Source organism: Sphaerodactylus townsendi, linkage group LG15 (assembly GCF_021028975.2).
Source record: "Sphaerodactylus townsendi isolate TG3544 linkage group LG15, MPM_Stown_v2.3, whole genome shotgun sequence".
Lineage (NCBI taxonomy): Eukaryota > Metazoa > Chordata > Lepidosauria > Squamata > Sphaerodactylidae > Sphaerodactylus > Sphaerodactylus townsendi.
The window spans coordinates 26,685,640-26,709,882 of NC_059439.1; the positions used below are offsets into that span (position 1 = coordinate 26,685,640).

General features: G+C 47.4%; 2 protein-coding genes across 5 annotated transcripts in view; one reads left to right on the forward strand and one right to left on the reverse strand.

Annotated features, from left to right (window-relative positions):
* Nucleotides 1–7,771, forward strand: part of GYS1 (glycogen synthase 1) — a 31,778-nt gene extending 24,007 nt beyond the window's left edge. For all 3 annotated transcript variants that reach the window (XM_048517798.1, XM_048517800.1, XM_048517799.1), the window contains exons 13-17: nt 273–399; nt 1,717–1,812; nt 2,461–2,624; nt 4,095–4,175; nt 5,378–7,771. In XM_048517798.1, coding sequence (XP_048373755.1) covers nt 273–399; nt 1,717–1,812; nt 2,461–2,624; nt 4,095–4,175; nt 5,378–5,686 — 777 coding nt within the window. In that variant the 3' untranslated portion in view covers nt 5,687–7,771. The remainder of the gene's footprint in view (nt 1–272; nt 400–1,716; nt 1,813–2,460; nt 2,625–4,094; nt 4,176–5,377) is intronic.
* Nucleotides 7,772–8,998: 1,227 nt separating this feature from the next.
* Nucleotides 8,999–15,728, reverse strand: LOC125445228 (ferritin light chain, oocyte isoform-like). 2 transcript variants are annotated; one of them, XM_048518176.1, is made up of 4 exons: nt 15,450–15,710; nt 11,578–11,724; nt 10,527–10,652; nt 8,999–9,325 (listed from the first exon to the last, which is right to left on the reverse strand). In XM_048518176.1, the coding sequence occupies exons 1-4, from the start codon at nt 15,546–15,548 to the stop codon at nt 9,167–9,169; spliced, it is 531 nt and encodes a 176-aa protein (XP_048374133.1). In that variant the 5' UTR covers nt 15,549–15,710; the 3' UTR covers nt 8,999–9,166. The 2 variants fall into 2 exon arrangements, with proteins under 2 accessions (XP_048374133.1, XP_048374134.1); XM_048518177.1 differs by lacking the exon at nt 8,999–9,325 and adding an exon at nt 10,235–10,347 and having other exon boundaries at nt 10,502–10,652; nt 15,450–15,728.
* Between the last annotated feature and the right edge of the window lie 8,515 nt (nt 15,729–24,243).

The following is a 24,243-nucleotide window of genomic DNA, read 5'->3' on the forward strand; positions in this document are numbered from 1 at the left end:
TTTTTTCCTCTAGCATGGAGGAACATTTTGTCTTTTGACCCAGTTCCCAACTTACTATTAGGAACGAAATGCCCTCAAGACCCCTTTTGAATCTCCAGGCTGTTCCAGCGTAGCTTCAAGGCTATTAGCCTATGGAATGAGGAATGGGGTGACCAGACTAAAGCCCACCGTCATGAATGCCCACAGGGGAAAATACCCAAAGGGGAAAAATATAATTATAGTGGAGTATAAAAACCAGCTCTTCATCTTCTTTTGCTCTTGTCTCCTCTCAGGTCATCTTCCACCCTGAATTCTTGTCGTCCACCAGCCCGCTCCTTCCTGTGGACTACGAGGAGTTTGTCAGAGGCTGCCACTTGGGAGTGTTTCCTTCTTATTATGAGCCATGGGGCTACACGCCAGGTAGGTTTGCTGTGGAGGGCGGGGGTTGTAAGTCACTCTAAATTCTATTTGTGCCACGATTCTGAGATTCTCTGGATTCTGAAATCCCTACCTGACATCCTTTTCTTCACTTGTGCAATGTATATATAAGTGCTTTTATATATGATAGACACCGTTTTAAAGAAAAATTATGGTGGTACTAGTTATAAGATCTTGGGTGTATTTTGTGTATTTTAGGGTTAGGCGTGAGCGCTTTACTGGTTTGTTAACCTGTACTGAGCTTGAAAGAGGGAACAGGATAAATGAAAATCCTGAGGACTATACTCTGTTTCACATAAAGATGATCATACACACTACAGGGGTCAGTGCTATCAGTCACAGACCAGGAAAGGGATTTGGGCGTCTTAGTTGATAGTTCCATGGGAATGTCAACTCAATGCATGGCAGCTGTGAAAAAGGCAAACTCTATGCTGGGGATAATTAGGAAAGGAGTTGATAATAAAACTGCAAGGATTGTCATGCCCTTATATAAAGCCGTGGTGCGACCGCACTTGGAATACTGTGTTCAGTTCTGGTCGCCACATCTCAAAAAGGATATCGAAGAGATAAAAAAAGTGCAGAGAAGGGCAACGAGGATGATTGAAGGATTGGAGCACCTTCCTTATGAGGAGGGGCTGCAGCGTTTGGGACTCTTTAGTTTGGAGAGGAGACGGCTGAGGGGGGGTATGATTGAAGTCTATAAAATTATGCATGGGGTAGAAAATGTTGACAGAGAGAAATTTTTCTCTCTTTCTCACAATAGTAGAACCAGGGGGCATTCATTGAAAATGCTGGGGGGAAGAATTAGGACTAATAAAAGGAAACACTTCTTCACACAACGTGTGATTGGTGTTTGGAATATGCTGCCACAGGAGGTGGTGATGGCCACTCACCTGGATAGCTTTAAAAAGGGCTTGGACAGATTTATGGAGGAGAAGTCGATCTATGGCTACCAATCTTGATCCTCCTTGATCTCAGATTGCAAATGCCTTAGCAGACCAGGTGCTCAGGAGCAGCAGCAGCAGCAGAAGGCCATTGCTTTCACATCCTGCATGTGAGCTCCCAAAGGCACCTGGTGGGCCACTGCGAGTAGCAGAATGCTGGACTAGATGGACTCTGGTCTGATCCAGCAGGCTAGTTCTTATGTTCTTATGGTTGGTTGAAGTGCAGCTGTGGAGAAAATTGTATGCTTTCACATTAGAATATGGTTCCAAACAAATATTAGAATTATGATTCGTGGTGCTGAGCCACAAGGGTGTAACTTGCGCATCTTCATTTGATCCATGTGCCTCTTTTCAGCTGAATGTACCGTTATGGGCATCCCGAGCATCTCCACCAACCTCTCTGGCTTCGGTTGCTTCATGGAGGAACATATAGCAGACCCCTCAGCTTACGGTAGGTACTGGGGGGCAATAAGTGGTACTTTGGGGGGGGGTGTCCCACATGTAACCCAGCAACTGGTATTGGGGTACGCATAGAATCATAGAGTAGGAAGAGACCACAAGGGCCATCAAGTCCAACCCTTGCCATACAGGAGCACATAATCAAAGCACTCCCGACAGATGTTCATCCAGCCTCTGTTTAAAAACCTCCAAAGAAGGAGACTCCACCATCCTCAGAGGCAGCGAATTCCACCGTCGAACAGCCCTGACTGTCAGGAAGTGTTTCCTAATGTTCAGGTGGAATCTCTTTTCCTGCACCTTGAATCCATTACTCCGTGTCCTAGTCTCTGAGGCAGCAGAAGACAACTTGCTCCCTCTTCGACATGACATTCCTTCAAATATCTAAACATGTCCCCCCCTTAACCTTCGCTTCTTCAGACTAAACATCCCCAGCTCCCTAAGCCTCTCCTCGTAGGGCATGGACTCCAGACCTTTTGCCATGTTGGTTGCCCTCCTCTGGACCCGTTCCCGCTTGTCAATATCAACACGCTGCCTCTATGCATAGATATGCCCTGGCTCAACTCCAGGACTTTCCACATGCAAAGCACGGGCTCTGCTTCTGAGCTGCAGCCCCTCCTTTAAACCTCCCTTGTTGTCCCAGGTATCTACATCATGGACCGACGCTTCCGGGCCTTGGACGAGTCGTGCACCCAGCTGACTTCGTTCCTCTACAGCTTCTGCCAGCAGACCCGGCGGCAGCGCATCATCCAACGCAACCGCACTGAGCGGCTCTCCGACCTCCTAGACTGGAAGTATCTGGGCAGGGTAAGTTTCCTGTGCAGGAAGATGTACTCCTCGCTTCCTCTCCCCAGGTAGCAATCCTAGTCATAACTCTGCCATAGCTTTGTGTAGGCCTTGGGCCCTCCACTTTCCGCAGTCTACTTATTTGCCACCAGAGGGTTTCCAGTCTGAAATTTCATAGAATCATAGAGTTGGAAGAGACCCGAAGGGCCATCAAGTCCAACCCTCTGCAATGCAGGAATCTCTAATTAAAGCACTCCTGTCAGATGGCCTCTGTTTAAAAACCTCCAAAGAAGGAGACTCCACCACACTCTGAGGGAGTGTATTCCACTGTCGAACAGCCCTTACTGTCAGGAAGTTTTTTTCCCGACGTTTAGGTGGAATCTCTTTTCCCTCATCTTGAACCCATGACTCCTGGTCCTAGTCTCTGGAGCAGCAGAAAACAAGCTTGCTCCCTCACCAACATGACAACCCTTCAAATATCTAAACATGGCTATCGTGTCACCTCTTAACTTTCTCTTCACCAAACTAAACATCCCCAGCTTCCTAAGTCTCTCCTCGTAGGGCATAGATTCCAGACCTTTTACCATGTTAGTTCCTGCCTCCCCCAAAATGGCACCTTTTCAGCATACCTTGTTTTTAATTTCTCTTCTGCTCTTGATGGAAGTGGAGAGAAAGTAAGGGAAGGATTGGAGTACGTACTTCATACATGGCCCTGGAAGCAACAAGAGTCTGCCTTGATCAGGCTGTCACAAGGAGAACCTCTAAGCATGTACAAAGTACCTTTCCTCTTTCCACGGATCACACATAACTAGCACTGAAAAACACGAGTCATGGGATGGACACACTTGGAACCTTTTACCACAGACATTGAGCTAATGAGAATATTGCAATGCAAAGCCTTTATTGGCATACAATAATGAGAATATCTGCATTTTCTTTATCGATTCTTCTATAACCTGTTTATCCCCAAGGAGGTAAACTTACATCTGTGTTCCCCCACTTCATACTGTTTAAACGTTTCTCCGATGTGCTTCTAGCTCAGTGGTGGCGAACCTTTGGCACTCCAGATGTCATGGACTACAATTCCCATCAGCCCCTGCCGGCATGGCCAATTGGCAGGGGCTGATGGGAATTGTAGTCCATAACATCTGGAGTGCCAAAGGTTCGCCACCATGGTTCTAGCTATAAGTCTATTAAAACAACATCATTATAGGTTGCTCGGAGTGTGTTTTCTGCTGTTTTTATGTCCTCTCTTGTTCAGTTTTGTTGTGTTTTAGTTGTGAGTTGCCACAAGCAGGTCTATGGAGAAGAGGCACAGACATTTACTCAGTTTGTAGGGTGACATTTGAGGGGGTTTCAAGGGCGAAGCGTGTGGGAAGAGGCTGTATGAAATGATATCTTGGCTCCCATGGGAAGGTAAATGGCCTTTGGATATAATAAGACAAAACGCTTCAACGTCTGTGCCCTTCTCGTTTTTGTTTCCTTTTGCAGTATTACATGTATGCCCGGCATATGGCACTAGCAAAGGCATTCCCTGACAACTTCACCTACGAACCACATGAACCAACTGCGGTAAGTGTATTACCATTGGAGGGAAGAAGGGAGGGGAGGGAGGCAGTGGTGGGATCCAAAAATTTTAGTAACAGGTTCCCATGGTGGTGGGATTCAAACTGTGGCGTAGCGCCAATGGGGCTGGGCGGGGCACGACGGGGGTGTGGTCGGGCATTCCTGGACGGGGCATTCCTGGGCGGGCTATGGCAAGGACACAGCCGCTTCGCGGTAGGTCGCGGGCGATGGAAGCGAATGCCGCGCGAGAGCGCAGGCTGCCACGCGCACCGGTGCACCTCCTGCTAGACTGCTTCAAGTTCTGCACGCTACTGCTGAGAGGAGGGGCGTAACTAAGGCAAAAATCACGTGGCAAAATCACCAATTAGTAACCCCCTCTCGGCACACACAAATAATGAGTAACCTACTCTCGGGAACCTGTGAGAACCTGCTGGATCCCACCTCTGGAGGGAGGCCTTTTATATGCAGTCTCCCAGGCCAGAGTTGACCCAGGAGGCCATAGCTCAATGACAGAGATTGTGTTTTACACACTATCTCAACCTATTCTACCTCACGGGGCTGTTGTGAGGGTAAAACAGAGGGATCCATTTATGTTGCCCTTGATTCCATTCAGGAAGGAATCAGATGGTTATACTCTGGCCCCTTCTGCACATGCAGGATAATCCACTTTCAATGCACTTTGCAGCTGGATTTTACTGTGCGGAGTAGCAAAATCCACTTTCAATCAATTGTGAAAGTGGATTGAAAGTGCATTATTCTGCATGTTCAGAAGGGGCCTCTGTTTCACATAAAGTTATTACTTCAGGCTGTTGAGGTGCAGCCATTGAGAAAATTGTATGCTTCCGCATTAGAATATAGTCCCAAACAAATATGAGAATTATTTTTTTTTTGTCACCTGCCTTTGTCAAAGCCGTTATTCTGTGCATTACTGAACATGGTACTTTGATACAAGAGTATTTATGCCAAAAGGTATTTTCACTTTCAAATGCATGGGGGGGGGAACAGGCCTAGTGGACACGAGGACCCAGGCGGAGCACTCTACAACAAAGAAGTTCCGGCATGTTGAGTGCTGTGGTGGAAGAATATACAGTCTACTAACATCTTTATGTGAAACAGAGCAACAGTTCAGTTGCTGCATATCCTCCTTTTTCGTTTATCTTTCCATGTGGTCATGTTTTTCCCTCCCCCTCCCACCTCGTGCGTTGCAGGCCCAGGGCTTCCGCTATCCGCGCCCAGCTTCGGTGCCGCCCTCGCCCTCCATCTCCCGTCACTCCAGCCCCCACCACAGCGAGACCGAAGACGACGACGAACGGTACGACGAGGATGAAGAAGCAGAGAAGGACAAACAGAACATCAAGACCACGGCGCTGATGGGCGCCGTCCCCGAGTGGCGGAAGCGCCCGAAAAAGGGCTCCAGCGAAGCCAGCACCTCTTCCAACGCCAGCACCCCGACCCTTCCCAGCAGCCCCAGTGACCTCAGCAGCCCCACCAACTCCCTCATCGAGGAGAAGAATTAACCCCTTGCTAGCCGTGCCGACGCCACCTCCCGCATTTGCTCCTCTTGCCATGTGTCACCCCACCCTTGATAGGTCAACTGCTCTCTGGTGCTGGATTCTGAAACGGTTCTAGAATGTAGGTTCTAGTGTGTTCCAGAGCCAAGGCAGGGCTAGGGGTTTCCGTGTTCCAGTGTTGCTCTGTAAAGGATGCACCCGTGCTGCGGCATTGGAAAGGAAGTTGCCCTTTGATTGCTTGGAGAAACTTGAACTAAAATAAGCGGGGGGCACATAATGGAGTCCCCAGTGTTGTTTACCTTACTTGGAATAAGCCATTTAGAACCCTGAGGTGTAGAAAGGTGGAGGGGAAACTGATCAAGAAGCCCATCCCAGGAGTGATATTCAAGGTGGTTTGTGCTTATGATGGGATAGGTCTGGAATGTTTTGTAATGTCCCAAATACCACTGATTTAGGGAAGAGACAGGCTTTTTAGGAATTCTTAGTAACAGGGGTTTTTTCTTATATCATGAAGGAATACAAATCCTAATCTACCCGTGTAGAGTGCTAAATTGCTGCCCCTGCTGCAACAGAGTTCTAGGATGCTTCAACATCCTAGAAAAACTCTGGGTTGGGGTCACACTTCTCGAAGCCGTCTAGAATGGTGTGCATGAGGAGGAGAGCAGGGTATGTTTGCCCTGTCCAATTTTGTCTCAGGCAGGTTCGGGAGTCTTGCTCCTTGACTGTATGGATGTTTTTAAAGGTATTCGAGACGTCACTGGGAACTGAAGTGGCAAGAATTTTACAGGTGTGATTGTCTCATGGATGTAGCTAACAGGGTCAGCATAAAAGGAGGAACAATTCTATTTGGATCGGAACTTCCATGACTTGGAAACATAACAGGTGTTTTCTCAACAGCAACGGTTAGGTTAGAACCTTCCGGAACGGTACTACAAGCTTAAGGGGTGGTCTTGGGTCTAAAGAAAGTCGTCTTGTGTCGTTCTGAAAAGGAAGAAATTGAGAACTCCCAGGGCTCGTTTGGCAGTATAAAGTACTCTGTGCATGTGTAGACTGGAAAGCAGATAGGAGAAACAACCAAAGTCCTCTTCAAACTTTATGGAGCCATGCCAACAAACTGGGCCTACTAGCCACTCAAGCAGCTGCTAGAGTAACTCAGTTTGCGGTGCAATGGACCCAAATGAAGACCTGTGATTGTGTCTGAGTCAAGTGAGTCTTCTTGAGTTACTGTAAAAAACAGAAATGTGCAGTTAGCGGCTCTAGAACATAAAGGGCAGTCCTTGACTCATCTTGTAGGGCAGGGATTCCTGTTTGGCCATAGTTTCCCAGAAAAATAGCCACACCACTGTGCAATAGCGGCCCTTAAAAATACGCAAACATAGGTGTAGAGCTGATTTCCTGGCATCTAATGCTTTAGACCAAGTGCTTTTAGGGGTGTGTGGCGTTTTATGACTGTGCTATGTAAATTTAAAAAATGGGAGAAAGGCTAGGACTAGAGCTATCTCGGAACATCCGCCAGAGCATAATGTTCCAGACTTTATTGCCCACTGGAGGGGAGAAAGATGGCTGTAGGGTTTAGAGGGCAGGGTGCCAGGTCGAGTAAAGAGGCTGTGAGGTTTTATAATGTCTCCTGTCTGGCATAAGAGGCAGCTGGGTCTTACATGGTGCCCTCATGCCTTGCCCCCAAGTTTGGTACCAAGAGAACGAAGGAAACTCCATTTCCCTCCTGTAGCCAAGGCTATCTGCTGATTATGTTACTTGCTGTCTGGAATTGCTAAGCGCCTGACCTTGGATTATGAACCACATACCACTTTTACCTCCTCTTTTTGTTAAGGGATCTCTTTGCTGTCAGGTTATGTGGCCGTCACTCCCTCCATTTTGTTTCCTGTTCTCCCCCCCCCCCCCCCCAGTTCTTTGCCTCCATTTTGTTTTGTTCCTCTCCTTTCCCCACGACTTGTTTTTAAAAAGCGCTTGAGGTTTGTGTCTTCCCGCCCCTCCCTACCGAAAACTGTGTGGAAAAACAAATCAAATGAACAAAAGCTGTTTGTGAGACAAATCTCAAAATTATTTAAGAATAAATTTTGCTTTGGAAAACTGAGCGTCAAGAGCAATAATTCTATAAACTTTGGAGATGGTGTCTTTTCTGCAAAGAGGAATGAAGGCAGGAGAAGATAACAGAGCGGCGCATGTGGGACTTGCTGGAGGCTATAGCAGGCTGGCCCCTGCTCAAGGGGGTTATTCAGGTTAAATTGCTGCATTGGCACTTTGCAATAAATAAGTGGGTTTTGGGTTGCAGTTTGGGCACTCGGTCTTGAAAAGGTTCGCCATCACTGTTCTAAAGGAATAAACATCAAGTAACACTTCCATGACCAGCTCTGGCCCTTTCTGCATATGTAGAATAATGTACATTCAATCCACTTTCACAATTGTTTGAAAGTGGATTTTGCTATTCCGCACAGCTTGAAAGTACATTATTCTGCTTGTGTGTAGAGGGGGCCTAAGACATGCCATTCACACAAGCTTTCATTTCCAGAAGTCTTTCCCAGGCTGATTTAAAAAAAAAAAAAACCAAGCGGAGAATGACTTTCTAGGCCTTGACTTCAAGGAGTCTTGCTCTGTCTTCCAGGGTAGAACAATGGGCAGATTTGAGTTAAGTCCTGAGGAACTGGTATCAGACGTTGTAGCTTTGGTTTTCTGGGAAGCAGGCCAGGCTCACACTGAAAATATGTATATATTGGTAGATGATCAAATATTTGATGAACAGAACATCATGAAGCCTTAGAAATCACAGAACAGAAGGGAAAATGTGGTAGCTCCCATTAGCAGAGGCCTGCTCTTGATATCTCAGGTTAACCCAACTTCATTAGATCTTTGAAGTTCAGTAGGGTCAGCCCTGGTTAGTTCTTGGATGGGAGGCGATCAAGGAAGTCCAGGAATGCTGGGAAGAGGCAGGCAATGGCAAACCACCTCTTTTTGTCCCTGCCCTTGAAAACCCTACAGCGATGGTGTCAAACTCGCGGCCCTCCAGATGTTTCGGACTACAGTTCCCAGCATCCCCTGCCAGCATCACGCTGGCAGGAGATGCTGGGAACTGTAGTCCAAAACATCTGGAGGGCCGCGAGTTTGACACCTGTGCCCTACGGGATTCCGTACGCTGGGAAGGATTGCATAGCACCTTCCGCCACCATTAGTACAGCTGATTAAATTTTAGAGACAGCACCAGCTAACAAAATCAATGGAAACCAGACTACTCAATGCAAGACACCATGCAAAATTATCCTAGTAACAGTTCACATACGTGCACACAAACACATACCAGTGTAGTGCTTAATGCCAAGTTTTATTTAATGCCAGTTACATACTCTCCCTCTTAAGTTGTGCAGGATACAAAGGTGCTTTTTTTTAAAAAAACACAAACACACAAATCAGAGCAACACGGCTGGACAGGTTGGCCGGAGGGCTCTAGAGGGAGTCGGCACCCTCTGCTGCTCAGTCGCTGGACTCGCCCAAGGTGAGGCGGTCGAAGAGGTACTCGCCCAGGCCGTCTTCTTTGGCACGCACACGATTCAGGTTGGTCACATGATCCCCCAGCTTCTTGATCAGCTTCACCTCCTCGTCGAGGAAGTGAGTCTCCAGGAAGTCACACATCTGGAAGGGTGCAGGCAGAGGAAAACGTGAGAAGAAGAAGAGTTTGGATTTAAACCCCACCTTTCTCTCCTGTAAGGAGACTCAAGGTGGCTTACAAGCTCCTTTCCCTTCCTCTCCTCACAACAGACACCTTGTGAGGTAGGTGGGGCTGAGAGAGTTCCAAGAGATCTGTGACTAGCCCAAGGTCACCCAGCAGGAATGTAGGAGTGCGGAAACATGTCTAGTTCACCAGATAAGCCTCTGCCACTCAGGTGGAAGAGTGGGGAATCAAACCCGGTTCTCCAGATTAGAATCCACCTGCTCTTAACCACTACACTGGCTCTCAAGAGAGACGGGTTCCCCAGTAACTTCCCGGATCTTGAGCTTATCCACTTTGCCAGTGGCAATTATTGGTGTTTTGACCATTATTTAAAACACCAGTTCAAGAATATCTTTTTCATGGAGCTTAGTAGGACAGGGATCAACATTTCCTTAGCATTCAGCCAACCTTACTACTTTTTGGAGGCAAGTTCCTAACCCTTCAGATTCCATGCATGGATAATGCACATACACATGCTAGCTTTACAGGATTCAGAATTAAGCTTGGTTTTTCTTTTAACCACGGACATTCAGAGTTATAGGCAGTGGTGGGATCCAAACATTTTAGTCACAGGTTCCCATGGTGGTGGGATTCAAACTGTGGCGTAGCGCCAATGGGGCTGGGCGGGGCACGATGGGGGCATGGCTGGGCATTCCGGGGGCGGGGCTGTGGCAAGGACGCAGGAAATGAATGCACGCAGGCGCAGGCTGCCACGCACGCCGGTGCACTTCCTGCTAGACTGCTTCAAGTTCTGTGCGCTACTGCTGAGAGGAGGGGCGTAACTAAGGCAAAAATCACATGGCAAAATCACCAATTAGTAACCCCCTCTCAGCACACACAAATAATTAGGAACCTACTCTCGGGAACCTGTGAGAACCTGCTGGATCCCACCTCTGGTTATAGGGCAGGGAGGGGTCACAGGAAGGAGCCCCACAACCTAAACCTAGACCAGTGGTGGCGAACCTTTGGCACTCCAGATGTTATGGACTACAATTCCAATCAGCCCCTGCCAGCATAGCCAATTGGCCATGCTGGAAGGGGCTGATGGGAATTGTAGTCCATAACATCTGGAGTGCCAAAGGTTCGCCACCACGGACCTAGACCAACAGCTTCACTGCTTACGTGAGGATCCACGTGGCGGGTAGCAATCTGATGCAGATCCAGCAGGGCTTGGTTCACGCTCTTCTCCAGCTGCAGGGCGAAGAGCATGGCAGAGGCTCCGTTCCCCCATTCATCCTGCTCTGGTTTCTGGCGGTGAGCAACAGCAAAAGACACAAGTAAGACAACAGGTCAGCTGGGGCGTTCTCAAAAAGGGCAGCCAGCAAGAGATGGAGCCACACATAAACTAAGCAGACAGTCCCTCTCTCTAAAGAGAGTTTATATTTTCTGCCTCAAGAAACTCAATAGCTCACACCGGATGCCCAGGAGATGAGGTCTGCAGTATTGTGTACAGTTCTGGGCACCGCAATTCAAGAAGGATATTGACAAGCTGGAATGGGTCCAGAGGGCAACCAAAATGGTAAAAGGTCCGGAATCCATGCCCCACGAGGAGAGACTTGGGAAGCTAGGTATGTTTAGTTTGGTGAAGAGAAGGTTAAGAGGTGACATGATAGCCATGCTTAGATATTTGAAGGGATGTCATGTTGGTGAGGGAGCGAGCTTGTTTTCTGCTGCTCCAGAGATTAGAACCAGGAGTCATGGGTTCAAGGTCAGGAAAAACTTGAACTAAACTTCCTGACAGTAAGGGCTGTTCGACAGTGGAATGCACTACCTCGGAGGGTGGCGGAGTCTCCTTCTTTGGAGGTTTTTCTTTGGAGGTTTGGATGGCCATCTGTCAGGAGTGCTTTTGATTGTGTGTTCCTGCATTGCAGGGGGTTGGTCTCGATGGCCCTTGGGGGTCTCTTCCAACTCTATGATTCTATGTATCATGTACCTAAAAACCACACTCATCCTGGGACATCGGCATGTGGGGGTAGCGCTACACCTATCTCCAGGTGTGGAAGACCCACTGTCAGGTAGTTTCCACTTCCCAGAAGCCCTTTAGTGATTTTCTAGGTTCTTCCGCTTTTCCCAGAAGCTCCTGCTCCAAGCCCTCTTCTGCAACCAGCCAATCAACCCTCCCCCTTTTCTCAGAGCCACTGAGACCCCCGCCCTTTAGATCCCTTATGCTCACTTTGACATCCAGAAGAACAGCTCTCCCTCCGCGACGGTTTTGGAAGGTCAGGAGTTTTTCAACTTGTTCGTGTTTCTCCTCAGACACGTGCCGGAAGAAGGAGGCAAATTTGGATAGAGCCAAATCATCCCGGGTGAAATAATAACCCTGACAGAAAAAGAAAAGGGAGAGATTTGTGGTTGATTTTGAGAGTTTCCTTAAACAATACTGTGGGCCAAGAAGCTTAGGATTCCTCCCTCTCTGTTTTAACGGATCTGAGGAGACAGAGTCATTAAACCTCATTAAAAAAGAACAACCACAGAATAATGAATTGTAGGTTCTCATTTGTGAAGCTAAGCCTGCAATTCCGAGCCAATCTTCCTTGGCAGCAAAATGATGCACTTTTAAGCTAATAATCATACCAGAGCATCTTGCCTGGAGTTAAGAGTATAGCACTCTATTGTTTAATGTAGGTATGCTACTACAAACTCATTACCTGTGTGAATACCAAGGGGTGGAAGTAACTTTTCAGCATGGTGTAGTGGTTAAGAGCGGGTGCACTCTAATCTGGAGAACTGGGTTTGATTCCCTGCACTGCCACTTGAGCTGTGGAGGCTTATCTGGTGAACCAGATGAACTGGTGCACTCCAACACATGCCAGCTGGGTGGCCTTGGGCTAGTCACAGTTCTTCCGAGCTCTCTCAGCCCTACCCACCTCACAGGGTGTTTGTTTGTTTGTCGTGAGGGGAAAAGGGAAAGGAGATTGTAAGCCCCTTTGAGTCTCCCTATAGGAGAGAAAAGGGGGGACATAAATCCAAACTCTTCTTCTTTCTTACTAGGATCTGCTAAGGCAGAAGATTGAAGGTGCCACACTTTGGCTCCATACTGACCTGCACCCACTTACTTTCACACCTGGTGAATACTAAACACTTTGTTTTTGGCCTAGTACAAATATAGCAGCATTTCTCAAACTGATCAAGATGGTCTCAGCAACGGCTAAAGACCATGCATCATCCAGAAACAACAGTAGTAGCGTACAAACTGCACTTTAAACAGGTACCAACTTGCTTCATCAAGAAACCAATTTAAAAAAAACCCTGGATTGAACCCTATTTAGAGATTAACAACTACTGCCCCGAATGCTAGATGAAGATGGTGACCAGGAACACTAAGAAAAAAGCTAGGTAGTATATGGGGTGGGGAGGTAGCTAAGACAATGGGCTGCCACCCTAGCGCTGACTGGCTTTGATCCCCCCACAATGAAATTCTGCCCAGCCTCTCTTCCATGTCCCTTCCAGATAGCCTCCTAACCTTAAACCATGTGACTGCCAGAAAGAAGATCTAGATAAAGCTTACATTCTAATTATTAACCCCCTATCTTAGCATGAGCTTACATAGAACTCTGCCACAGGTGAACTTTGCCACTGGTAAACAAAGTTATGAGATGTGAGGGGGGGATGGCAGACACTACAACAAATGTAAACCTGCAGTTTGCAAAACACAGGAGGGGAGTGAAGATGCCAGAACTCACAATCGCTGGGAGGGCATGAAACTGAGGCAGGAAGGCGCCAAGGGGTAAGAAAATCCACACCACTCACAAGCCTTTTGGGAGGAAGGCCCAGCTCACACACCCATAATGGGCCACACTGTGTACTGCGTGCAACAAATTTTAACACTACTGCAGTGTAATCAGCAGACTTTGAGCTCTGGCTAAAATTTAATCCCCATTCCCCTTAAAAAAAGACCAAGTTACTGAGTTTACCAGATTGCCTACTCTCACAGTACAGTTGTAAATACTTTCTCAAGAAGATAAACACAAGAAGGCAGTTAAGAGAGCAACTTCTAAATAAAGGCCTCTTTGTGCGGGGGAACCAGCAACACCCACCTGGGTGGGGCTGTGAATGGCTCCGTGGTCCTCCCCCCTCCCAACATACTAGGCAAATACAGAATAGGTAGCAAGAAGGTAGGTTTAAACAGCACTTACTGTCAAGAAGATTTCAGAAAGTAAAAAAACCTTATAGGGATACAGAACTGCTAGGTTCTTCAAGAGCACCATTCTTATAGGACAGTGGTGGCAAATCTTTGGCACTCCAGATGTTATGGACTACAATTCCCATCAGTCCCTGCCAGTGTGGCCAATTGGCATGCTGGCAGGGACTGATGGGAATTGTAGTCCATAACATCTGGAGTGCCAAAGGTTCGCCACCACAGCTATAGGATATAAGAAGGAAGCTGGACTCAGTACTGGATTGACCTATAGGCTTAGCAGGCTGGAGCCTAAAGCCTTAAAATCTATGGGGCCTCGGCGAAGATGTACAGTACAATATTTCTGACAAATTCCTGCTTATTTACTAAGTTCGGTTACGGCAAAAAGTTTTTCACAGTGTTAATTTTAACATTTAATGCATTTTTCCCCCAATCACTATGGTATTTAACAATAACATCTTATGTCCTTTAGAGGAGGATTTGTGAATTGTGGAATTTTAAACACCCTGCCGTCATCTTCAGCTTTACTCAGTTTTGTTTAAACCACTCTTCCATCTTACACTAGTCGTGAGGGTGGGGGATTGGGAGGGAAATAGCCTAGGCCAGTGGTGGCGAACCTATGGCACTGGTGCCAGAGGTGGCACTCAGAGCCCTTTCATCATGTGGGGGGACGGAAAATCACCCCCCCACACACACACACACCCCTAGGCTGGCCTGGGCATGATCCTTTACCTGGGAGTAAGCTTGGTTGCTGGCATGGGGCTTGCTTCTGAGTAAACCCTCCTAAGGTCGAGATTCATCCATTCGAAGCGTTGCACGGTTGCTTCACCAAGCTTACTCCCAAGTTACATGTGCCTCGGAGCCAACTGTTTTTTCTAAACTAAAACCTCAGTATTCTGGTTAAATTGCCATGTTGGCACTTTGTGATAAATAAGTGGGTTCTGGGTTGCAATTTGGGCACTCGGTCTCAAAAAGATTCGCCATCACTGGCCTAGGCCATGCTGGCAGGGGCTGATGGGAATTGTGGTCCATGAACATCTGGAGTGCCACAGGTTCGCCACAATGGGCCTCGGGCCTCTCTTCATCTAAATCTGGCTCTGGCTGGACTCCTCTTGATCAAGAACTTTTGAGACTCTAAGCACTGAAGAGATTACAGTACCCCCACGTACTGTATGCCATTCAAAATAAAAACCACAGTAAAACATTGAACACAGGCCCATTCTAATGAATAAATATTTGTTAGGAAACAAAACACCCACTATTCCCTAGCTTCCTTGCCTTGTAGATCAATTGCAGCATTGTAACTTACATGCAAAATGTTTACTGTTGCTTATTTATAACTTGACACTAAAAAAAAAGTTTCCTCCTGCATTTTTTAATTGCCAAGTCTTTGATCATATCCTCAGATTTAACTAATCTGCATGAACACCTAGTAGAGATGAGGAAGGAGGGGGGGGCTCTATGGGCCCCTCTTTACTTAAAACCTTAAGCGTGTACTTGTTTTGCTTAATTGTTTGTCCAGGTAAGGACCTAGAACCTCTATGGTGCCCTCTTTACTTGAGCCCCTGCGCATGTGCTTGTTTTGCTCAATGGTTTATCCAGGTAAGGACCTCCAGGTAAGGACCTGATCAAACTGGACCTTGTTAGCTACAACCACACCCGAGCGGTACCTGCTCTGCAGAACAATGCACTTTGCAGCTGGGTTGTATCGTGCAGGATAGCAAAACCCACTTGCAAACAATTATGGAAGTGAATTGAAAGTGCATCATTCTGCACGCTCAAGGAAGACAGCCCAGGCCTCCCCAGGGGAGCATCCCCAGGGGAGCATCCCTTCCCCCACCTGGCAGGTGAGAAGCCTCCCCGCTATTGCGCCCCTCCCGCAGCCCCAGCGTGGAGAGGAGCCTCACCAGGGACAAGTAGGTGTAGCCGGCGTGGAGCAGCTGGTTGACCAGGCGGTTGACGCCGGCTTCGCTCTCGGCGTGGTAGTTCTGGCGCACGGAGCTCATGGCGCAGGCGGAGGTGGGCTCTGGCCGAGGGAGAGAGTTGGGGGGGCGGCGGCGGCAAAGACCCTGCTCCGTTCAAGCACTGTTGAAGCAAGAGCAGCACCAAAGCGGCAGCCGGCGGCGGGTGGGTCTGGCCAGGGAAGGGCTCGGCAGGGGCTCTTATAGCCAGCCCGGAGGCTCTTCCCGGAGCCTCCCGCCGCGCTGGGCGCAAGCGCAGGGGAAGGAGGCGGACCCCCTCCTCGGCTTTGCAAGGGGCGGGGGTCGAGGCCGCTGGCTCCCGAGGAGGGGGCTGCAGCCTGCAGGAGGCTATTGCCTTGCTCGTAGACCCCCCCCCCCACAAAAGCCCCGGATTGAAATGGGGGTCGCTGCCCTCCCAAGTCAAAGTGGGGCATTGCATTCAGCAAGAAAGTGCATTTGGGGGGCCAGACATGAGCAGCCATAGGAAATGATCGTTGCTATTATTATTGTTTTTTTAACTAGCGTGCTGGATACGTGACCCGGCATTCTCACGTTCCCTGGAAAGGAATGGGGTGTTGCTCCCATTTCAAGGGGCTTCAGTTGCCTTCGGTTTTTGCATGGGCTGAAACTAGAAGGGAACCGAAGTGGAGAGGAACCGGGATAGATGAGGCTCTTGGGCCACAGTGGGGGACACTCTGGGCCGGGGGAGGCTTCCCCCACCCAGAAACCGGAGAAGTGTGGACATGGGAGTAACCCTTTCTTCCCTCTCGACGTGCCTTTTAGCAGCTGCACAGCAGGCAGCCATTCAGCCCGTTTCCGTTCACCGCACCCATGGGGGAGAGCTGGACCTGTTGGCTACCTGCTTGTTGTTAAGAGCCAGAACTAGTGGGGTCGAGATTACAGGGGTGCCGACCGGCCTGGAGAAAAAGACCCTGCCCCTTTAAGAGAGGATGGCTACGTGGAAATGGGCAGCAGAATCTTTTCGTGGCGTGGAGAAAAAAGGACATCATCCGGTCAAGCTTTTGTTAAAGGAGCAGGGCCTTTTTTTCCCCTGTCTCCAGGCAGTTGGCAACCTGGGGACGGAGAAAAAGGGCTGGGCAAAATTGCTCAGGGGTGCAGGAGTGCAGAATAGCAATTACAGAGGATTGCATGGGGCGAAAAGTAGCAATTTCCCCTTTCTCCGTCTCGTCCCTGCATCAAGTGACTCAGCAAAAACGACCCACAAAAGGAATCTCAGGATGATTCAGCAAAAAAAGGGAGGGGGGGTCGATTCAGCGTCTCTTGCTTTCCCTTCGGCCCCTCCTCTCCCCCCCCCCCCTTTGTTATTGTTCTAGAGTAAAAGGCCTTGAGGCTGTTCCATCCACTGATCCCCCCCCCCTTCTACGTGGGAGCTGCAATTTTCAGCAATCCAGGGGAGGGGGAAAGGGAAACATCTTGTGCGATTTGGGGAAACCTCCCCCCCACCCCATCGCTTCTCAGACCTGTTGCTACTAGTCAGAAAATAAGCTAGAAGGGTGGGCCTCTGTGTTTTTCAATATTTTGTTGATGTAAAACTCTGCCAATGACTGGGAGAGAAAAGTTGCACAGCCAAGCGTGGGAAATAGACACAGCCAGACAGTAGGGAGTCAGATAACTTACCGTCCTTAAAAATCAAGGGGGGAGACGACAGGCACTGGGTGCTATGGATAATGGACTTCCCAAACATGTTTGGAAAACCGTCCTATCTGCAGATGCTGTTTCAATACCAGCATAGAGAAAGATGCCTTGCCAGTTTCACAAAGCCTTACACCAGGTATCTTTTTAATGGAAGGCAGGCTCTCTGATGATGCCTCTCCCAAACACTGTTATCAGTTTGAAAAACAAGAGCAGAAACGTTATGGACAGCCAGATACTAAATATCTTTTTCCCCTGATGCTTATCTGTATTACATTTTTTAAAAATCCCACAGTTCTTCTAGGAAGTTCAGGGACAGTTTTGCCTTGTTCTCCATTCTTCACTGCACTCTAGGGCTGCTAGGCCCAATTCACCCAGGGAGTTTTGAGAGTGTATAAGGATTGTCGAGTGCTTTCACGGCCGGAATCACTAGGGTGTTGTGGGTTTTCTGGGTTGTATGGTCAGCCACAGATGCAGGCGAAACGTCAGGAGAAAATGCTACTGGAACACGGCCATACAACCCGGAAAACCCACAACACTCTACTGTATAAGGAATTGATTCCTGTTTCTTGGACCCCCTCCCGGCTGATAATAACTGCTACACAATGCTGTTTTTCTGTTTTTCAGCGGTAAATGTTACAGGTTTAAGCAGAACACGTTTTTCAATAAGCATGGACAAGATTGTATCCAAAAGCCTTTTCTTGCTTAACTCAAGGGTTGCATGATCGTGCCCCACTGGGTTCAAGGAAAGTTCTCTGTCTTTGTGCTTCTTTGGTTTGTAGTTGGCACGTGCTGTCCTCTGTGGTGAGAGCCTGACTTTTAACTTTGCACACCTCATGGTGGTGATATAGTGCACAAATTCAGTGCAGGAATGAGCAAGTTGTCCAACTTTGTTAGTTCAGCACCCCTTTCATATATTTTGGCATTAGGCTTATTTTATTATTTCTTTGGTTCAATTCCGAAGTGTTAGTATCAAATGGTTGGCACCTAGCTGGGAACCAAAGCATGGTAAGCAAATCTGGCACCATTTAGGTTTGCTTATTAGAACCAGCCCAATAATGCAGGTAAACAAGGCGCAATTAAAAGACTGTCTTTTGTGGGTTGAGAAGGCACCTAGAATTCACACTGAAATCACAAGGGGGTTCTCTGAAGCATACATTCAGACACCATGGGGATTGGCAGAAACCAAACAAACTTTCGCTTGTCCCCTTCTTTTCTTCTCAAACACTGAAATGGTTCCCCTGCCCCCCCCAGTTTCTCTAATCTGACCTCAGAGGGCAAGAATTTTCACTTCCTGTTTTCATAGCTGCCTTGCACATTTAGTTCTAGCAGCTTCCTCCAAGATCTGACCCTCTGTGTAACTTTAATTGTAAGCCTAACATCACTGTAAGCCCTGTGGAATATAATGGGGTTTGTTTCTGAGTAGTAGAAATGACTTAGGGTTATCTGAATTAGAAAAAAGTTTTGGAGTCTAGTGTCAATCATGCTTGCCCAGTTCTTCTAGATGTTGAGAGCCAGCATGGTGTAGTAGTGGTTAAGAGCAGGTGGATTCAAATCTGGAGAACCAGTTTTGATTCCCCACTTCTCCACTTGAGTGGTGGAGGTTTATCTGGTGAACCAGATGTGTTTCTGCACTCCTTCATTCCTGCTGGGTGACCTTGGTCTAGTCACTGTTCATTCAGAACTCTCTCAGCCCCACCTACATCACAAGGTGCCTGTTGTGGGGAGAGGAAGGGAAGGGGAGCTTGTGTTACCTGAGCCCCTTTACAGGGAGAGAAAGGTGAGGTAAATCCAAACTCTTCTTCTTGATGGGGAAGGCAGACAGGAGCTTGGTAAACAGGATTTCAGTCTCCTCCCAGCAGGGACAAAGTTGAATCAATGTCAGAAAATAGGAGTCTCCATTGCTTGTTGTTGTTCCTTTGGTTGTGATATGGCCAATGTCCTTTATATACAGAATTTGCTCAATAAAGAGGCAGAGACAGTTGCTTGTAGAAAAATAGGGTTTACTATCTATAAAGAAAGGGGAGGGTAACCTGGATAGAAAAACAAGAAATATCTTTCTAACTAGCTGGCTCCTTCAGCCAGCTTGCTGCTTGACTTTCACATGTAAGCCTAACATCACTGTAAGCCCTGTGGAATATAATGGGGTTTGTTTCTGAGTAGTAGAAATGACTTAGGGTTATCTGAATTAGAAAAAAGTTTTGGAGTCTAGTGTCAATCATGCTTGCCCAGTTCTTCTAGATGTTGAGAGCCAGCATGGTGTAGTAGTGGTTAAGAGCAGGTGGATTCAAATCTGGAGAACCAGTTTTGATTCCCCACTTCTCCACTTGAGTGGTGGAGGTTTATCTGGTGAACCAGATGTGTTTCTGCACTCCTTCATTCCTGCTGGGTGACCTTGGTCTAGTCACTGTTCATTCAGAACTCTCTCAGCCCCACCTACATCACAAGGTGCCTGTTGTGGGGAGAGGAAGGGAAAGGAGCTTGTAAGCCACCTTGAGTCTCCTTACAGGAGAGAAAGGTGAGGTGTAAATCCAAACTCTTCTTCTTGATGGGGAAGGCAGACAGGAGCTTGCAAACAGGATTGGCCCTCTCAGCAGGACAAAGCTGAATCACGTCAGAAAATAGGAGAGCCAGGAGTCTCCATTGCTTGGTATTCCTTTGGTTGTGACCTTAAACATCCCACCAGAGTGCTTCATAAGAGCAGGAGTTGCTCAATAAAGAGGCAAGAGACAGTTGCTTGTATAGAAAAATGAGGTTTACTATCTATAAAGGGGAGGGTAGCCTGGATAGAAAAACAGAGAAATATCTTTCAACAAGCTGGCTCCTTCCAGCCAGCTTATAGCAGGCTGTGTAAAGTACTAGAGAGCATGTGCAGAGAGTAACAAAGGAGATACAGCTATTAACCTGCAGACTTGCATGGAGACCTAACTGACCAATGAGGGGCAATTACTTGGTCACTGACTTCTGACCTCACTAACTAATTAGCATGCACTCAATTAACTCCTTCATTACTGGATTTCAGTGGCAGGCTGGCGCTACTTAAGTAAATACCAACACACTTTGCTTCATCTCTCTCTTGCCCTTCCCACCGGGCCTGTGTTTGTCCTAAGGCCTGCTTGAGTCAAGTAGCTGATTTTCTCGCACACAGGTCAGGAGAATCATGTTGTTGGGGAGGGGGGGCAGCACATGACATTGGGAGATGGCAAAATTAACACATAGATCTAGTCAGCTGATAAAAAAAGGAAGGCTAGAAGCCGAGACTCCCAAGGCCTCTGATGAGAAAAATGAATTCAGAGGAGATCTGTGTTTGATTTCATCGCAACCAACTCCAGAGAGTCAGAAGATACAGAGGAAACATAAAATCTAGCAAAAGCAGGTACAGGTAGAGGGAAAGTTCCACCAAATCACAGCTGACTTACGGTGACCAAGTAGAAGAAGAAGAGTTTGTATTTATATCCCCCATTTCTCTCCTGTAGGAGACTCAAAGGGGCTTACAATCTCCTTGCCCTTCCCCCCTCACAACAAACACCCTGTGAGGTAGGTGGGGCTGAGAGAGCTCCGAGAAGCTGTGACTAGCCCAAGGTCACCCAGCTGGCATGTGTGGGAGTGTACAGGCTAATCTGAATTCCCCAGATAAGCCTCCACAGCTCAGGTGGCAGAGCAGAGAATCAAACCCGGTTCCTTCAGATTAGATACACGAGCTCTTAACCTGGGTTTTCAGGGCAAGAGACTACCAGGTAGTTTGCCGTTGCTCTGCCTTCCCTTCCTGGACTTCCTTGATCCAAGTGCTAACCTGGGTTGACCCTGCTGACCTCCCTCAGACTAGTTTGAGCTATCTGCATCAGGCCACAAGCAGGAAACTCGTAATAAACCTAAGCATACATTGATAATGTTGATTGATATAGCTTGCATTGAGCTGCTCAGGGTAGCTAGCAAACCTGGAGGAAACATATCCTGCTCCTTTAATGCAGGGTTAATGGGGTACTATTTACCAAGTGATAGCATTTAGTACCATGCCATGAAAAGCTACACCGGCCCGTTCCATATATCAAGCATTTGTCAATAGGATAGGACATATTTATCTGGAACATTTAGGGGTGTCCAGTGAGCCAGACAGAAAAAACATTTTGTTCCTTTAATAAAGGCTTAATAGGATGTTGCCAGGTGATATTATTCACCTCTATGCAGAGGTGGGATCCAGCAGGTTCTCACCAGTTCCCGAGAGTGGGTTACTAATTATTTGTGTGTGCCGAGAGCGGGTTACTAATTGGGTCTGCTTTTCCGTTAGAAATTCCATTAGGTCCAAAAATCATAAAGTCCTGTTGTTTCCTATGTGGCTGGTTAGAAAGCGAAGGCAGAATTGAAAGCGGGGATAATTTTTCCCCTGGTTGGGCTGTTTTAAAAACATGTTTTAGAAATATAGGTAAAAGGTTCCTTTGTTTAAGAAAAGTATCCTTGCCTTTTGATTTCTAGAAACAAAATTAAGTATTTGAAAATATTAAGTATTTGACAGGCAGTCAATTAGAGGAGAAGTGGTTGTTTCTGTTGGCAGTAGACGATAGGACAGTGATGGCGAACCTTTTTGAGACCGAGTGCCCAAATTGCAACGCAAAACCCACTTATTTATCGCAAAGTGCCAACACTGCACTTTAACCTGAATACTGAGGTTTTAGTATAGAGAAAATGGTTGGCTCCCAAGGCATCGCAGCTACTCGGGAGTAAGCTTGGTGGTAGTCGGGTGGTTTTGCTTTGAAGCAACTGTGCAACACTTCAAACGAAAGTGAATCACTTAATCTCTAGGAGTGGTTTACTCAGAAGCAAACCCTACTACAGCAAAACTGCTTACTCACAGGTAAAGGATCACACTTTCTTCCCATGAAAATCAGTAGGGTTTAACCAGCTAACAGAGTTACCTACATTGTTTCAAAACTGGGTCTCTGTGGTTTAATTCTAATAATCTCTCCTTCTGAAATAATTACACCATTATCACATGACGGACTCTGTGCACGCTGCCCACAGAGAGGGCTCTGAGTGCCACCTCTGGCACCCGGTGCTTACAGGTTCACCATCACCGCGAGTAGGACTTGCTATAATGAGTTTTAGGACAATTATGGACAGAACCTTTTGATACCCGAGCTGCCAAATTGCAGCATAAAGGAACTTTTTTTTTACAGTGCCAAGAGTGCACTTTTACAGTATACAGAGAAATTAGTATGAAGATGGTTGGCTCCAAGACGCGTGTTACTTTCGGGAAGTAAGCTTGAAGGTGAGTGATGCGGTGAAGCTTGCTTTGAAGCAGCTGTACAGCACTTCAAGCGGAATCCGCGACCCTAGGAGGGTTTATGAAGCAAAGCCCATTGCCCCCAGAATAAGCCCTTGGCTCACGGGTAAAGGATCTCCCGTCAGTGCCCCACTTCGCCCATCCCCAAAAGTTTAACTTGGTTTGAATCCCACCACCATGGTTTCCCCGAACCTGTTACTCAGGTTTTTGGATCCCACCCCAATCTCCTGCCTCCATTACTACTAACTATTATCACATGGCCGAGGACTCTGTACGCATTACTTACAGAGGGCTCTGAGTGCCTACCTCTGGCACCGATGCCCATAGAGTTACGCCATCACTCGATAGGACTTGCTATAATGAGTTTAAATTGCCGGACGGATACGGGGTGTAGGGCTTTACGGTAAGAGTCTTTGGCTAACCAAGGAAAGGAAGTGTAATGCCGCCCCAGAATGCCTGGCCACGCCCCCGTCGTGCCCCGCCCAGCCCCAGTTTGAATCCCACCACCATGGGAACCTGTTACTAAAATTTTTGGATCCCACCACTGCCTCCATGCCATGAAAAACCTCAGCTGCCCGTTTCTGCAAACTGGGCTTTTATTAAAGGGGACGGTATGTTTCCTCTGGGCCAGTTGGCACCCCTCGTTCTGTTAAGGCACAAGAAGGAGGTCGTCTCTTGCAGAAGGTCCCATTTTTGGACTTCATTCCTACCGCCACTGCTAATTCCTTCTCAATTAATATTTGCTGCCAGAACAGGGACCCCTGGTTTAAAGTCTCTGTGTTTGTGGCCCACCTCCTAACTTTTATCTCTTTTACACAGCCAAAGGTGGAAGCTTTGTAAATCTTTGGAAGCTGGTCTCCCTTCTTTCTCTGGTAGAAGCCTAAATTTACACACCGTGGTGATAGCAGAGCAAGTATGGAAGAGGTTATCTGTTCTTCTATATCCAGTCGCCGTTTCTCTTAGGGTGGGTTCAACAAACTATGACTCAAACACACTCAGCCTGGGGGAGGATGGAAAACTCCGTATGTCCTGCAGCAACAACTCAAGTTTTTTGAGCAGATGTTGAACATCAGCAAGAGATAATGTAACCTCAGCTTGTGGGTTCTGTGGGGCAGAACTTGGAATGAGTTTGCAACAACAAATTTTAAAAACAAAATGGTTTATTTTCTTAATATATAACATCAAACATCAACATTTAACATCACACTTCAAGGTCCTGTTCAGGTTGCATTTTCAAGTCCTTATATTTACAGTCTTCTGATACTGCCAAGTCCAATTCTTCTTTGCAAGTGGGTTGGCTCCTGAAGACTCCAAGGGCTTGATGAACAGGATTCAACATGATGAAGGTTTCCAGGAGAACTCTCACCCATTACAAACATAAAAAACCCTTAACAAGGTGTTAAGGGCTTATAGCAGTGATGGCGAACCTTTTCGAGACCGAGTGCCCAAATTGCAACCCCAAACCCACTAATTTATCGCAAAGTGCCAACACGGCAATTTAGCCTGAATACTGAGGTTTTAATGTGTTTTTTAAACGGTTGGCTCTGAGGTATGCATTACTCAGGAGTAAGCTTGGTGGTCGGTGGTTTTGTTTTGGAAGCAACCGCAACTCTTCCAATGGGTGAATCACAACCCCAGGAGGGTTTACTCAGAAGCAAGTCCCAATGCCAGCAACTGAGCTTACTCCCAGGTAAAGGATCGCGCTTCAGCTCTTCCCATGAAAATCAGTGGGGTTTAACAGCGCTTAACAGGGTTACCTACACTGCTTCCCCCAAACTACGTCTTAGGTTTAATGCTAATAATCGA

Excerpts from the sequence above, each read along its gene's own strand:
- LOC125445228 (XM_048518176.1), bottom strand. The coding sequence starts at position 15,548 with ATGAGCTCCGTGCGCCAGAACTACCACGCCGAGAGCGAAGCCGGCGTC. Across the intron at positions 10,653-11,577 it reads CTGTTCTTCTGGATGTCAAA|AAACCAGAGCAGGATGAATG; the intron begins GTGAGCATAAGG and ends GCTCACCGCCAG. Across the intron at positions 9,326-10,526 it reads CCCGCCACGTGGATCCTCAC|ATGTGTGACTTCCTGGAGAC; the intron begins GTAAGCAGTGAA and ends GCACCCTTCCAG.